The following is a 17,661-nucleotide window of genomic DNA, read 5'->3' as shown; positions in this document are numbered from 1 at the left end:
GTTAGTTTAAACACTGTGCACGAGACCTGTACCTATCACAGTTAGCTCTAAGATACTTTATCTACTAAGTGAGGCTTTCTTCTTCATTGCTCAAAAATAAAACTTTAGGAAATACTATCATCTTTTAACAGCAGTATGCTTAAGACTTCTCACCAGCTTTACTTAGGCTGTAAAAAGGTTATTAAAACTAATTTAGGCAGGAAATCTTATAAAGCTTTGACAACCATATCTGCAATGCACTGTGAAAGACTGGAAGAACAAGCTCTGAGACTTAGATACTGCTCATGAGACATCAGTTTTGCAAAAGTCCCAACCCCGTTGGAAAAAATGTATTCCTGTAATAAAAACTAATGATGACAAATGAAAAATTTGATTCCTGTTTTAAGCTACATAAATCCATAAGGTAATAGTTACATGTAGCAAAGGAAGTTAGGTGATCACTGATATGAGAAACAGATTTCTGAGTCTAGTATTACTGTTAATTTAAATATCATTGATACTGTAGGTTTAATGTCAGATGAAGAAAAAGAATGAGAAAAGTACTCAGTTTTTTAAAATGTTTCAAGATTTAAAAATACTTGTTTCAATGTTCTTTCCTTGAATAATACACCTACTACTCATTTGTAGGACACATAATGTAAAAAAAGATTGATGGCATAATTTGGATTTAATTATGCATTTTAGGAAGAAATATTCTGACCAACCAATTTACCCTGTAATCTCTTTTGTGAGATATGTTTTTTTTTTAAAAAGTTTTGAAAGAATATAGTTTCAAATGAGCCCTGAACCAAATTACTGTGATTAAATCTGTTTTTCAGTGAACATATTGTCTGATTTTCCCATTTATGAAAGGAAAGGAACATAGAGAGTCACAGGTGTGTGAAAATTGTACTTACAGTACAGCTGTGCAACCTCTTCTCAGTGTACTCTGAAACACAAATTTGAAATGCTTTCAGTTCTAACAGAATAATAAAACAAGCCCCAAACCAGAAAACAATAGCACATGTACAGTGTTTCAAATGCCACAGGAGTACATTTAAGGTTCATAAAAATGTAACTTCTGTGAGCACAGTAACATTATCCAGAATGTGCAGTGAAAAAAAAAATTAAAGGTGGCCAAATCTGCAGCATATGTGAACAAGGTCTACAGGCCGCCAAGCAGCAAGCCAGAGACCAAAGTTGCCTTCTGAAGTCCTAAATCTCCATTAACAACAAAGCCTACACCTGGGCCGCCTGCCACCCTACTGCCTTACACTTCATACTGCTGGCAAATTTCAACCAATGAATCTCATGCTCTGAAAACACCAGGTGCTACTCAACACATGCAGACCTTCTGTTTCATGAAGACATCTAGTGTGCTGTCGTGTATTTAATTTTTGACACGCTTAGTACTGATTTATGCAGCAACTGTGTACATTCTTGGGTCATTTCTTAACCTCTGGGGAAAAGGGGAACAAGAGGTGGAGGAGGGGGAGGATGGTCTTTTGTTTTAGTTCTTCATGACTTTGCCTGGCATACTTTAACTTGAAAAAAAGATTTTATGAATATTTCCTTTCTTAAGTTTTCATCCCTATGTACAACATATTGTGCTATAAGTAACATTAGGTTGATAAATTAAATTATATAAAATTTATATTTGTTTTATATGACATTTTTTTTTAAATTCATGCTTATGTAATACTTGGCTCTTGCCAGCAAGTTACAGTGAAAGTAAAAAAGTACTTTCAGAAAGTACAGTGAAAGTTGTTTTGTAGTTAAATGTCACCTTAACACTTTCCTTCTTTCAAGCTCCTTCCACTAGCCCAGGATTGATATCTGGTTCCAGGGATTGACCTTTTTGTGGCCTCTTTGGCACATCAGCATGGCAGCCATCTGGAGTGTACTGGGTGGGGCATAACACAAGGGTTAACAAGTGTGGGCCTCTTTTCTTCACTATTTCATCGACCAGCCCATAACCGCTAAAGATCAGCTCGACCTTGGCAATCGTATCATCACTCCCTTCCATCTCCCTACCCAACTCATCCCAGTATACTTACCTAAATCGTAACATCTTTCTCTCAGCAAGAGACCGTTTCTGTTCTTCTTTGCTGCTTCTTTAAAAACTTGCTTGAACTACTGTCAATTGAATCCAATGCATTTCAGATGTCAAATTATATAGTGTGCCACAAAGCCACAAAATCCTACCTCAAGCACATACTTGTCTACCTTCTTTGCTAAGTCGGCATATCGGAATGGCTCATTGCCCTCATATGCTTCATTAATAGAATCCTCCCATGACACTGTTAACTGTGAGAACAAGGCGAACAAAGCCTGCTGAGCTTGACCATACAACAACAGCAAGACCAAGGATAGTTGTGGCTATCCTGAATGGGAAAATAAGAAGCTGTTCTGAGAATAAGAAGCTGTTCTGGGAAAATAAGATGTAACTGCATCTTCTAGCTCTAAGTACTTCAAGTTGTACCTGGTTTGACATTCTTTCTATTAACATTATTTGAATGCTTGTCTCCTGAAAAGAATAATGATTTCCTTTATGTCTCATATGGTGCTGGTTGTAGTGTAGAACTGTTGACCTTATTATGCTCATCTTTGTGCATTGTTCAAAAATTCCAGGGCCTGATCATAAAGGCACGTGAATCATCTCTGGCTTGTTTGTTGGAACTATGTGGGGTATCATATTGTATTTCTTGCATGCAGGGAGTGTGTGTGGGGGAAGTGTGTTTGAATGTTATTATTAGTCTTTGATTTCTTTATCAAGCATTAAAGTGGGCTAGACTGGCATTCAATTCCAGACCTGAATAGATGTCCGTGAAAATCTTTACATTTTGATTACATTTGACTAGACATGGTTTGTTTGCTCTCGCAGGAATCCAGGCCGAAATGAGTGTTTGTGTCTGTGTAGAAAAAGCTGTGCTAGCTTTCATCTGGTCACACTAGATCCAGAGAAAGCAGTTAATTAAAAAAATGGAAAAGTACCAAGCCGCCTCAAGAAAAGAACTGCTGTGAATGAAGTGTCAGTCTAGAACATTTAGGGTTTCTGTGAACTGTTATGACAACAAAGAATACATAATTTAGTTTCACCAACACAGGCAGCCACACAGTAGTTTGGCAGTTACAGATGCTAGCTGCCTACCACAGAGTTATGCTTTATTCCCATCTGTGAGTGACCCTTTGGGTGGTCAGTTCTTCTTTAGCCAGAACTTCTGTGTTTAAGTGTTACCTAAGCCATAACCACACACTTTGTGCAGAGGTATGTTTGACAACATTTTAAAAGATTTAACTCCACTACTTTTTCTGGAACTTTTTGTGCCATTACCCTTCAAAATAATTAAATATGAGTTCCATATTCATATTAATAATTAAGTGTTAAATTATTTAGCTGATACCTTTTTTCAAGGTGACTTTTATGAAAAACACATGCTAGTCTGCAGATAATGACATACAGTAGTATGTAATGTTTAAATATTAAAAAGCATAATATTACTTCCTAAGCCCTAAGGTTAATCTTGCCTTGATCCAGTGCATGAAGATTTTATTAAATATATTACTAAATTTTTTAATTGTCTGAAAAAAATGACTTTTACAACACGGGTCACTAGTTATTATTATCTTTCTCATCCTGTTTCAGGAAGAGTAAACAACAAACGTTTTCTTACAATTGTATCATTGGCAAAGAATAACATCTGATATTTTTTGTCCTTTTATTTTTCTGAAACAATTATACATAAAAAAATCATTTAACACTGGCAAGGTGAGAGAGGGTTATGTTTTGGAATGACATTGATCTCATTTAACCTGATTTGGCCCTTGCAGCTGTTTGTAGTGTTGTTCCAAGCCTACTTGTCAATTTAAGAGCTAATAATGACAGATAACATCGTATATAGTATATGACTAATACATGCATTGGTCACAACTGTGGCCGCAGTGGCAATACATTTACTCCAATTTCATCATGGTATTGAAATGTCAATAAAAAACAAAAGCAACAGTTCCAAAGCACTTACCACTTTATTTCAAGCTTTGTTTGAATTGTATGCTCCACTGGGAATGGAATAATCCTGAACTAAAGGGGTAAATTAGCATAAGACAGTAACAGTTTGTCCTAACAATATTATACAGTAATTGGCAGCAAGTAATTGGATTTTGTTAGAAATTGAAAGCAACAGAAGGTCAAACAACATTGATAAGATGTAGGTTGTTGGTACATGTAGAGTACAGTACAGAAAGTCCGGGTGTAAATGTAAATAAGTTTCTCACGAATCTTAAAATCACATTCATCACTACCCTTTGACAGTCTCTCTGAATGATCTTAATGGCACGATGAATAACACAGTTCACAGCCTTTGCCATTTCCTATCATTTGATATATTACCTTGTAAATATCAGGGTGAATGTGAAGAAATGAGCTAGGGATGTGGAGCATTTCACCAATCAGCTTTAGCACATTGGGTAACAACAGTAGTTCTTTACAGCATTTACTTACAATGATTAAAGTATAAAAATATTCTGAATTTTCTTTATGAGCAGTAAAATTCTATTGACAATTATAAAGAAGAAACATTTAACAGAACCTCTACCAACTTTTTACATTAATGGTCTATCCCTCAGTGTTGAGGAACATTGTCTTCCATGATTCCAAGGGGTTCATTTTGCTTCCTCATTCTGACATCTTTAGATTTCAAGTGGTCTTCTTCCCAGTTCTATTTCTTTTGTCTTGTTTTGTCAAGAGCTGTAATCTCTCAGGAGCTGAAACTGCCTTTCTTCAAAGGTTTTCACCACACTATCTTTAAATGCTTCTTCTGCTGTGAATGCCTTGGCTACACTGGGAGAAGAGAACTTTTGGGAGTCTGGAATCTGACCTCCAGATGACTTGATAACCAGATGAGATGATGGTGGATGGTCATAGTTTCTGTGCTTGTGGTGCCTGCTTAGGAGAGAACAATGAAGTTGGTGCATCTGTCATTACATTTGCCATGTAAAATCATCGAAAAATAATGTCGCTGAAATAACTCTAGTCCATTTGAGTATCTTCTGTATGATGTCCATGATTCTTCACTGTACGGTAAAGTAGGAATAGTGACTGTTTTTGGTTTTTATGTTGCAGTCGTCAAATGCCCACTTCCTCCCATGACTAATGGCTGCAATTGCAGTTTCAATTGATGATTTCTTGTCAGTATCAGCCTTCTATAAAAGATAGCTACTGAACTATCTGTAGTCCTTTGCATTGTTCAGTTGCTCACTGTGAATCGGAATCAAATTGTGCTTGTGGAGCTAGCTGGCTGAGAATTTTGGGCTTCTCGTATGTCTCAGTAAATGTGTTGGCAGTTGTCTAGATATTCGTATTTTTCAAGGCATTTACTGCATCATCAGGATACTGGGGCTAGATGATTGATGTCAGAGTGGTTTTACTTTTGGACTGGAGCTGTTGGAAGTCAAATAATTTACTTTTCATTCTGGGATTCTGCTGCACTCCAGCAGTGTGCTTGTCAGTTATCAAACTGGAGCAAGGCAGTCACAAGTAATGAAAACAGAGTTTGGGCAATGACATATGTATGTATGACTCCCATGCAGACACCAAAGGGCTCTGTAATGGATCCATTACTTGGGATTACTGCACACATATCATCATGAAACAGGTGAAGGATGCTGAGAAATTTTTCAGGACATCTGTACTTCAGGAGGGTCTTCCAGAGTGCCTCATGATTCACAAAATTGAACTCCTTTGTCAAGTCAAAGAGTGCTTTGTGGAGAGGCCATTTTCTTCACAACATTTAACGTAATTGATGGGGTATAAAAATCATGATAGTTGTACTTCTTGATGGTCTGAATCTACACTGGGGTTCAGGGACAAGTTCTTCAGCAAAAAAAGAGAGACAATTCAAGAGAAGTTTTATAGTGGTCTAGCCCATTATGGACATCAGAGACATCACTCTGTAATTTCAAATGTTGGATTTGTCTTCCTTCTTAAATATTGTGAAAATGAAGGCATCCTTGGAATCTATTCTAGATTACCTCTTCACTACAAATGTGTAGGACGAGAGCTTATTCTTGGTTGAGGCTTGAGAGCTTTTCACTAATGCATTCTTGAAAATGCCTTATTTTGGCTGGATTTTCTAATGCATCAGTGTTGATTTTCCAATAACATTGCTTCTTCCACAGGTGATGTTTGGGAGGTAGTTTGTTAGGCATAATAAAATGGCTAAGATGTTGCAATTCTGAGGTCCTGTCATTGCTCTCGTGATGTGGAGATTTTCATCAATCATGATAGTACAGGCAGTGTTTAAACCATCATTGTTTCTGTCTGTTTATTGTCCACAATGTTTTTACGTCTGTTTTTCTAGTCACACAGAGTGTTGGTGATGATAAGTCCATGCCCTCCCAGGAGAAGAAAGTAATTGGAGCTGACATTTCCAGCTTCTTCAATAGTTCCATTCTAGAGAACCCTGGCTTTAAAAACTCCAAGAAGAATAAATCTGTTATCTTTCAGGATTCCACAAAGAACATGGTTGAGCTTGACTTAAAAAACTTCCTTGGTCTTATCATTTCAGTGGGAGAATACATTCAATTATGTTCAGAAGGTGTATTCCTTCCCTGTAAGTTTAAGACAATCAGGAGGTGCTTATTGATTTGCACAGAGAACTAATTAAGGTGATTGATTTCATTCTTTGTTGCAAATCCAATTCCATGAATATAGACATCTCCATGTTCATTGAGTTGCCTTTATTCAAATAACCAGGTTTCACTCAGTTCAACAATTTAAGTGTCATACTGTATCTCCAGAGATCTCAGGTAACAAATGCTGTTTGGCATTCTGGATGGCCATACTTTGGACAATATTCTAGGGTCCTAATTTTCCAGATCTAAAAGTTTACTACTTTTTTACTGTTTAAGACAACCAGAAGGTGATAAGGTGATCCCACTCAATGTATTTATCTAGTCAGGAAGAGATAAATACATCCAGTGGGATGCCTTCTATGTATGCTAACTCCTCCCAAAAAGTGTTTAGCAGATAAGCCCCTCAGAAGCTTCCCTTCTGCCTGATCTCATGACTACGAGCTTCCAGATATCACCTATCCTGCTTACATCACCATAACTTGGTCATTGTAGTACTGAGAAAATATTCTGGTGACTGAGAACACTTGTACATGAGTTGTAGAGAAACCATGGCATACAATCGTCTACACATGTCTTAAATAAACGAGACTTTTATCCAATGGCATGGAGGTCTCATTCAGCTGTAGCCTTTGTCCACCAGTTTTGTCTTGTACCTGTTGTGCTGTTGAGAACTGGGTTGCAGAGCCCCTTTTAGGGGCTGCAATCAGCAACCATCTCTGCAACCAGCAGCAGTATAACCCTGCAACTGGCAACCCATTGAAACTCAGCAGGTGTGAGCCTGTTCAGTACCTGCATGGGAGACCTCATGGTAAATCTAAGGTTGGTGCTGGAAGAGGTATTAGTGGGGCCAGTAGAGGGCACTCACCCTGTGGTCTGTGTGGGTCCTAATGCCCCAGTATAGTGATGGGGACACTATGCTGTAAAAAAGGCACCATCCTTCGGATGAGACATAAAACCAAAGTCTTCTCTGGGGTCATTAAAAATCCCAGGACATTTCACAAAATGAGTAGGGGTGTTGCCCCAGGGTCCTAGTCAAATTTCCCTTTACCAATCATAGCCTCCTAATAATCCCCATCTATGAATTGAAGCCACTCTTCCCAACTGCAAACTGATGTGTGGTGAGATTACTGGCACACATTGACTTCTATAGCATCATCCAGTTGGGTCTGCACATTGGTGGTGGTGGAGTGGAGTCCCCATTACCTGTAAAGCAATTGAGTGGAGTGTCCAAAAAGCGCTATATAAGTGACTGAGTTATTATTATTATTATTATTATTATTATTAACAACACCAATAACAGTAATAATAATTTGATGGTTTTGGAGAATGCAAGATCCTGTCAGGCCTTCACAGTAACTAAAGAAGCTCGAGGTCTAAAGGAGTCTCATTCTGACTCATGAAATTAAGTCTCATTCTGTACTTCATGCTGCCAATACATATTACTCCATGTTACACCATGAATATATGGATATTCAGATTTCATGAGCTACCCTGCCAATGATCAAGTGTCTTGTGGGTTCTGTTTCAGGGCACAAAATGATACTAAAGGCAAGTTAACTTTTAATATACTGTAGTAAAAGCAACATGGAAATTACTGTTTGTTTAAATTCTGTATAAAGGTGCTGTGGCATTTCACATTTTTTTCCATAGTATTATACTGAAATGAGAAAATGAAACCTGTAAGAACGTGGAAACTGAGTTGCTGAATTACTGTATGTGTCTAGTAAGCACAGAAACCTTTAAATTTGTACAATCATCTGAAATAACTGACAAAAGTGCTTTACAAAATTGTACTGCTGTTTTTATTAGCCTTTATTATATAAGCATTTATCATTTGTTTAAATTAATTTGAACCTTACAAATAAAGGTTCAAATGACTAAATTTAATTGTATTTAGTCACTTTAATTTTTAATGAATGACATTTTGGTAGCATTACTTGAAGTCTGATAACTTGATACAATAAACTTTCATGTAAATGGAATTCATATGTTCTGGAATATACAAAAATATGACTGAAATGGCATGACACACTGTTTCTTATTTTTAAAGAAACTTTTGTTTCCTATGAAGAATGTTATAATCATTGAATATCCACATTCACATTTACTTGTTTTACTTTCCATTATTTTAAAATGTTACAATTCACAGAATTTGCAGCTTCCCCAAAACTTTCCTAGCTGGATGGACAATGTTTTGTTTTCATCTCAAAAGACGACTTTTTGGGGGCTATTTATCTTTCCTTGTATATTTTTAACAAAAAGAACAACATAAAAACAAAATTGCAACAAAATAAGTAGCTAGTCTCAATGAACAATAAAAAATTGAAAATCTTGAAAGCATTGAAATTAAGTCTCTAAAGAGCAGCTGCTCAGTCAATTTGCACTATACCTTACTCAGAAGTTTGGAGAAACAAAAAAAACTAATAAAAAAGCTGCTGGTTTTAGGTAAAACAGCTGCTCTCACTAATAGGAGCCAAATATCAGATATGATCTAAAAAAACTCTTTGATAGGCTCCTGAAGCAGCACTGCACAGATCCTTTTGAATTGGAATAATTGGAAAAATGTGTCAGTATCACCTCACAAAACTGTGACATATTTAACAAACAGCAGACATGTATGAAGGAAAGAATGGTTGCTTCCGGAAAGCCAGGTGCCTGCTAGGATCTTTCATTACTGGCAAACAGTGGCGTAAGAGGATACGGAGATGAGCATTTTGTCATTTTGCCAAGGTTAAATGCCAGGGGTATAAATAAAACAGTAATTCTGCAGTCCAGCTGAAATTTAATGCCAGGTTGTCGACAAGATTGAAATTAGACATCCTAGAAGCTAAATAATTTTATGTATTAGGACTTCCTTTTTGTTTTAATTTTCTAATTTTGTATAAAAATGCACTGGCATTTAACAGTTTTTGCTATAGTATTATACTGCAATGAGGAAATGAAAACTGTAAGAACTTGAAAACTGATTTGCTGAATTACTGTATGTGTCTGGTGAGCACAGAACCCTTTTATTTTGAACAGTCATTGTTTTATCTGCTTTTTGTCATAAATATTTCTTTTGTCTTTTTTGTTTCCTATCTTTTTCAGGACCTCCTGTAAGTACCTCTGATTTCGCAAAAGGAACCACCTTGCTTTGCTTGAAAGTATTTTCCTGTGTGTATGATGTCCTTCTAATGAGGTAACAATTACCCAATTATAAAGATGCAGTAAGAAGTACTACATTGACTGACATTGCAGAGAAGCTTACTCATTTATTCTGTTGAAGAAGGTTAAGGTTCTTTTATGTTTAATGGGGAAAAAGCAATAAGTTGCATAAATGAGTTGATAGAATATTTACGAAAATAAGCAGAAGTGCCCCTATTCCGTTAACCAATCAAGACTTTCTCCAGGTGCAGATGGAGCACCCAGTCAAATGTTTGAGTCCAGGCGATGTCGCTAGATCACTCTGACCAAGCCAAGTGGTAGTGTACAATAAGAAGAACAACATGGGGTGTTTTGAGGATTTGGCACATTGGGCTCTCTCAGATTTGCAACAGAGACGTCTATGACTTCCAAGGCTTGCAGTGATGTCAGTGAGAAATGTAGTGCTCCACCAATCATTGCTACCTTTCCTGTAAGATATTGCAGAGCTAGATGTGTGGCTGGGGCAGAGGGGTATCTCCCCGTGCAGGTTTGTTGATGTGAGTCCAAATATAAAGAAACGATTTCATGTGTGTAAAAACTAATAGTGTTGCTGAAACAAAAGTGTAAGGAAAAATTTTCACTTATTCACATATCTTTTAGTTTCATAAAAATATTTTATGTTTTGTGAGATTTTGATTATGGGAAAAATATTTGATACAGTGATTTCAAACTTTTTTGTTTTAATGTGTGTAGTTATATATCCTAATATTGACAGTTAAATGAATTAAAACATTTAATTTATCGTGAGGTTATTTAATCAAAAGTGCCTCTTCTCAAATTTAAGCAAAAATAATGAATAATTGCTGCATTGAAACAGCTGCTTTGCACACTTATAGCAGAAAATATACATACTGTATATATGTCGTAAAAGAGATCATGTAAATAAATGGAAACAATGTTTCTTTGAGATTTTACTAGTATCTTTATAGAAGCTTGGGGACTCTTGTTCTGGTATGTACTACTAAGAAATTTATTGATGCATTAAATTTTGGACTTCCTGTCTTCATGTGCAATGTACAGTGCCATATGTTCTGTACATGACCAATCCAATTCTTTGTACCACTGTAGTAGTAATAGTAGTGAGGGAGCTAAACTGACACTGTTTTCGCATGTACCGTGTTACAAAGGTATGTTTTGCATCAAATCTCGTGATTGAATGGAAAGTCAATAGGAATAAAAATGATTAATTATTGCAGATTTTAACCTGCAAATGAGACTTGATTTTTATTTAATATATATTCATATAACAAAAATGTTTTTGTTATTCATTTAACAAAAAATCCATTACAAATCAAATTTCTGAATCAAATAGCAGTTATTTCCTGCATCCCCACATTTTATTAGCATCACTCTTAGTCTGAATAGTTGCACTGCTCTTTGGTTATTGTACTAGATGATTACAATAACATTTTTATCCCTGCTCTCAATAATATAAAGACCATTTCCTGTAATCAAAAGAAGTGTGGTTTTCAATAACCTCATTACCAAGACAGATTTGTTGCCAGTTCTTCTACCAAAAAGTGTCTCACTTCATTAAATCAGGGGAGATCACAGATCCTAAAACTACTCATAATGCGTATGGAAAATGTCTGGGTTCCTTCTCGAAGACGAAAGGCTCCATATATAACCATTTGTAGTTGACAGTGCAAGGCAGGCAGTGGTAACCGGGTCAAGCAGGCCTTCTGTGCTCTGTTAAAATAATTTATGGACTTTTAGAAAAGTGTGATTAAATAACTATAATGGCATGCGCCTCAAAAGCTGTAAAAGCAGTAAGTTAATCCATTCGGCCTCCTATGGCTTCCAACGCCCAGCTCCCTGGGTCAGTCCCTAAGTTAATGCAGGTGGTCGCTTCTTTCTATATCTCTAGCAGGCTTGCATCAGAAGTCCTTCACATAAGCTATAATCTCACATTTCTGTGAGTAGGGCAGCAACAGAGGCTTCCATTTACTTTGAAAAACACTCAATAAATTAAAACACTAACATTCGTGATGGGAATAAACTTGATACAAACTCCCTAAAGCTTTTTGGTTAGAAAGAACATACTGAATAGAACGACATCCCTATGGATCAAGTTTTACTCTTTGTAGTATGGGAATTGATTGCCTTTCTGTCAGCCTTACTTAGAAAAACTAAGCTTTAGTTGTTATTCATTTCAAATGGTGCTTTAGATTTTGTGCACATTTTGTGCTTAAAATTTAAATGTCCTTGTTTAGCTGTACAGCATTTCAAATTCATAAACTGGTCACACTTTGATGACTTTATACCTAATGAATATTTTTAAAAGTGATACAAATGCATTATCTAGGCAAACAAAGGTTTGAGGTTTGCTAAACAAAGCCACTATAATCATTTTCCTCAGTGATACAATTACATTTTTGGTACATTATGTTCTGAAAAAAGGAAAATTATTTTGAATTTTTTTAAGCACACTAATGTTTAGATTAGACTAATGTTTAGTCACTACTGTTTAGAAAAACATTTATGGGATATTTAATAAGCATGTATTATTTTAGTTATTTTTATTCTCAATTTGTTTTGTTTATATTAAAGCTCCTCTTAGATGTAATATATGTTAGAGGAAAGTCCACATAGATTTAGAAAAGATACTATAGACCGTGCTTCAATAATTTGTTAAAGTTCTTCAAAAAAGCAACAACAGTAATGGATACACACAGATATACATGCAGATATACAGATACTCAAACTGATGTATTTAGATCTTCAGAAGCCCTTTAATAGTTGATCATAAAAGATTAATTCTCAAATTGTAGGCAGTATGCATTTAGAGAAATTTTTGGACTGAGAATCAGTCAGTAGTATGAGAACAGAATGCACATACACAGTAAATGGTCACATTGGACAATGATCTGTACTGAGACTACTGCTTTTCCTAATTCAAATCAATTATCAGAATCCAAGGGTAAGTTAGGAATTTACAGTTGAGAGGGGTGAAGAAAGTTGTGAAGTCAAAACCTGCATGAGAATGGAGAAGATTACATGAAAATAAGTCATTGAGAGAAGGGGGATGATGTGAACCTAGTTTCAGGATGAGTTTTGTTCCTGTTGTTTTTCTGCTATGGGAGTTGAAAAACCCTTCTTTGAGAACAGAGACAGAGAGATCAGTGTGATCATGGCCATCTGAGGTGAAATGAGAAACTATGGGCTTGGAGAAATCCTTAATCTTCACAGCCCTAACATGTTCTCTGAGGCGGAGACTAGGAGACTGCTCTTTAGGATTAGATGCATCTTTAGGATTAGATGTTAAACTGAGGATGTTAAATGAAGTAATGACTACTTTACAGTTCATTTAAGATCCCACGGAACTGTAAGTAAAATTTACTTCTTAATTCAATTGGTGAAGTCACCGCTAATAGTAAGATGGAGAAAAGGGTTGCTCTCAATTTCCATTTCATGCATTTTAGACAATTAGTTGCAGAGGAATTTGTGAAAATGCAAAGTTGGCCATCCTAAAGAACCAACTTTTTGGAAAGGTGCTTTGAAAATGTTTGCATTACTGTCATGCAATCAGTGTCTCATGACATGACACACATACAATTTGGCTGCAGAGGGAGAACTAAATAATATACACATGTAGATTACAAAGAAGTAAGAGCATATATTTTAAAACTGAAATCTCATCAAGATAATCAGCTTTCAATGAAACTTTTAGTTTTTATGCAGGATGCATTTCTTAAATCCCTCTTGTACCACTTACTGCATATATTCTTCCCAAAATGCATGCCATTATGTTTACTATTGCTTTGATAACATGCTTGGATACAGATGGACAGATTAGCTTTGGAATATGTAATGTAAGCAAAAAAGAAACATCTAGGCAGTCAATTTGGGCTGTTTAAGACAAATTAACAACTTGATTTGCTTTCCAGACATTGTCATTATGTCGGTTTTGGGGTCAGTGAAGTTATTTCGTACACAGTATCAATACATTTCTTCCTCACTTTTATAAAATTGTTTTTTTCATTCTCAATTTTCTGTTCTCATTCCTTAAATAAACAACTAACAATAGGCTCTTTATGGATAGAACATTGCCCAAATCCAATGCATATGTCCTTAAAACAGAACATGACAAAGGATACATCAACATTCCATTATACTGTACTTCATTAACCTTCTTCTTGCAATATTTGAATTTGAATTGGAAAAATATTAATCTATTTATTTAAGTTACCACTCCTGCCTTTTCATGCTTCTTTGTATTTTGCACAGTTAGAAGAAGGGGGTCACCCACAATGAGCACCTACAATTTCAATTGCAAAGTCTATTAATCTAAATTTTTCCCCAACACAAAGGCTTGCCGACTTGAAATTGCATTTAGTTGCAGCAGTTTGTGAGTGATATGAGACAGGTGTTTAGGAAGTTCGACGGTTTTATTGTTTTTAATTTTTCCTTTCCTCTGATGACAGCACAGATATTTTATTTTACAATTTATATTTAGGAAAATGTGCAGTTCATGTTAAATCATTCATTTCAGTGACAAATTGTGCAGCTGCAGCTTGGAGTTGTAATATGTTATGAGGGTGCAATAAGTCCCACTACCACAATGGTACAGTACATGAATCTATGTATATTTTAAATCATGTACACTAAAGAAATTGATACCTATTGTCATCTGATCTCTAATGAAGATCAGACAAAGTGGTCTAAGGTTGACTGTTCATGTTTGTTCTGTCCAAAATGATACAGAGTATTACTTGAAAGGTTAATGGTAATCTGCTTGTTTTTGTCAAACCCTATCATCATATTAACTTGGATGCAATGACTGCATGGTCTAAATTTATTTTCAGAAGAATGTATTTGACTAGGCAACTTTTAATTCAGATTTTGTGCAAACTGTTCTGAGAGTACAGTGTAAAAACTGCTCAGTTTTCCATCTGGTATAAGTCTCATGTTCAGTTGGATCTTTGTTCTGCAGAACATGGTCAAAGTAGTATTTTATTACTGAGAAGTGGTGTAAATAGGAGACTCAAAGATTTCCTTCCGTCTCTGTCTGTCTCACACACAACATACGTCACTGTCTGAACTAGGCTTCAACTGAGAGCTATGTCACTGTGTCTTATTTTCTCTGCATTAATAGGGTGCAGTGTTTCAAGCCAAACTTCCCAAACATTCATTGCGCAATTCCATGTACAACCAAGTTTAGTTTGCAGGAAGCTGTATGCAATGTGCCCTGTGAATAGAAAGGTCTCTGAAAATGTATTTGCCAATGATCTAGAATATGGTAAAATTACACAGCTCAAAGAATTGCCACTGCCTAGCACAGTATCAAACAGTCTATGGTCTATCACTGTCTCTCTTTTTTCTTGCTTTTAATGGTATAAACCTAAACAGGAAGGTGACCTTCCTAATGATCCCAGTTAGGAAAATGCAGACAGCATGAATGTTTTATGATAAGCTGCTAGTGCTGATCATATCAGTTTTTAAACATCTGGAATCTTAAAACCATTTTATGGTGTACTAATTGGGATACCACTTCTATATGCAATTTACAAATCATTTTTCCACTGTGGTTTTCTGTTCCAGCTTATCCTTAATTTCAGATTCCTTAACAATCACCATCTATTTGTGGTACTCCATGCCTGCCTCATTGCTCTGATTATTATTGGTGCATGTGAAACTTCCCTAGGGGAACCTTTTAGAGACAGAAGATTGACGGATAGATTAGATAGATAAGTGATAGATTAAAAACGCTGCTTATTTAAAGCTTATTAAACTTTCTACTAAGCGTATTATGTTATAAATCTAAAGCTTATTACACTTTCATCAATCACCAATAGTTAAATGAAAACAGAATCATAAATCCGTAAAATACAACTGTAAAATCAATTAGCTTCCTTTAAAACTAGCTTTCTAAGTTCAAAAGGAAAAAGTCAAAAAGGATTCAACAGATCCCACAAAGCACACAAAAAATAGTAACACATTAAAAAATCACCTAAAAAGCAGAAATGGCTAGAATTCACCCACTGTCACCTTCTCGAATTTTTGACTCATCAGTTAAGGAAGGCCTTTTCAATATTTAGATGTTCTTGTGTAATTAATCTTTCTACTCTCTGCATTTTACCCTGCCTGTTGATGAACCATCTTATGGTAACTAAATTCAACTTTTAACACATTTCCTATAAGCATCCCATTTAAGTTCTTTTTGCAACCTTTAAGAATTGTCAGGTTGGCTTCACCCAAAAGCTTATTTGTAAGTTCACAAAGTTCAGTTTCTCCATAAGGCAAATCCAATGTGGAAAAAAGAACTGTTCTCTTGACTGAGACGTAAAATGCTTGGTGTGACTAAAAATGTCCTGATTCTGATTCTTTTGCTGCTGTGCTTTACTGCACGAGGCAGCCAGTGTAAATTATTTCCCTTTATTACCTTGTTTTACAACAATTGTTACCCCAGCTTTATAGAGAGTCTTATAAGTTATGACCTGCCATCTACCTCTTACATATTTAACAAGGACCTGCTATCGACACCCCTGGTGGTGCACATTCAAAGGTCCTCTTTGAAGCAGGTATCCTTTGTAATTGAAGCGTGCCAGGCATACTGCTGTTTTGTATGTGACAAATTGATCAACTGGCTAAGCAACGAAATGGTAAGAACTTTATTAAGTTTCTTACTTGTACCACCTTTCTTTATTCTTTATTCTTATACCCATTTAATTTTCTGAACTTTGGCTATCAATGGCATTTCAATGAATGTGCAGTTTCATAACTGGTTTCTTAAACATTTTCATAAATGTTTGTTTTCGTTATTTGTTTGGTTTTAAAAGTAGAAATGAACATAAAACAAGCTATAAACCAGTAGTCATTATACAGAACACTAGACAAGTAATATCCCAAGAGAAAGTGATTGGTTCCATGTGGCTGATTAAGTTCATCATTTGCTGTTCCAGATGGTTATTTTTATAAAGTACTGGGGGAATGTTCAGGTTGATAATCAGAGCACTAAGCTCTTGCAGCTTACAAAAGGGAAAGCTGATATATTTTAAATGCTTAAAAATTGAGTCAGAGATTAACATATAAAAGCCTAATTAAGATTATTCCTTAAATAAGTAGTAACACCTGGACCAAATTTAAGGTCTTGAGTGGAACAGAAACAATCACTTAAAGGAATCCAGTCACAGATTTATCAGGCAGATGAGTAAAGTATTGGTGAAACTTGTGATTAACTTAAAAAATCACAATCATCACATAACCTAAACAAAGTTGCTCTTTGTTCTTATATATGAACATCTCTAGCACTCAGTCATTAAAACACACTTACAGCAGCCAGACAATGTTTTATTGCAACAGAGCCAAACAATATTGTTCTATTTGTGGTAAAGAAGGTCCCCCAATGTGGGACTGAGTCAAGAGAACTAAAGCTGTTGAACTGCCATTTATAGAAGAGTCTATGAAGCTAGTTTACCCACTACTCCTACTGGGTAGCTTGTCCATATAACAGAAATTAAGCTGAGAAAGTTACTAAAAAGTTGTCTTTGATGTTTACAGATTGCCTATAGACTCATATTCATCATATTCTGTCTTATATTCAGTATCACACTCTTCAAAAATTTACTTATTGTATCCAGATATTGTTTTGTTGTCTTCTCTGTGAAACAAGCATAGATTTTGCTATATACTGTAAAGTATCAGCGAAAGAGACAAAAAAGGTGTTGACAGGAATTTTCAGGATTATGTAACACGAGAGAAGATATAACACACTAAGAATGTACCATATGAAGGAACTTTAGGCAAAGTGCTCAGTTTCATTTTTGTGATCAAGCATTTTAATTAAGGAGTAAGACAATAAAATTCTGAAACAAAGTCAATGATATTTACAAACGATCTGTACTTGCACACAGCTGCTGTACTGTA

At 35.6% G+C, this 17,661-nt stretch overlaps 2 protein-coding genes across 2 annotated transcripts in view; both read left to right on the top strand.

The window, feature by feature from the left end:
* Positions 1-1,190, top strand: part of LOC148841002 (collagen alpha-1(XXV) chain-like) — a 117,535-nt gene extending 116,345 nt beyond the window's left edge. Inside the window, exon 4 of the mRNA XM_088920793.1 lies at positions 1,129-1,190. Coding sequence (XP_088776919.1) covers positions 1,129-1,190 — 62 coding nt within the window. The remainder of the gene's footprint in view (positions 1-1,128) is intronic.
* Positions 1,191-9,225: 8,035 nt separating this feature from the next.
* The window catches only part of col25a1 (collagen type XXV alpha 1 chain), a 104,287-nt gene continuing 95,851 nt past the window's right edge, over positions 9,226-17,661 (top strand). The window contains exons 1-2 of the mRNA XM_088920780.1: positions 9,226-9,301; positions 9,700-9,790. Coding sequence (XP_088776906.1) covers positions 9,226-9,301; positions 9,700-9,790 — 167 coding nt within the window. The remainder of the gene's footprint in view (positions 9,302-9,699; positions 9,791-17,661) is intronic.

Source organism: Atractosteus spatula, chromosome 1, assembly GCF_055471065.1.
Source record: "Atractosteus spatula isolate fAtrSpa1 chromosome 1, fAtrSpa1.hap1, whole genome shotgun sequence".
Taxonomy (NCBI): domain Eukaryota; kingdom Metazoa; phylum Chordata; class Actinopteri; order Semionotiformes; family Lepisosteidae; genus Atractosteus; species Atractosteus spatula.
Note: the sequence above shows the minus strand (reverse complement) of the source record. Positions and strands in the feature narration are given on the sequence as shown.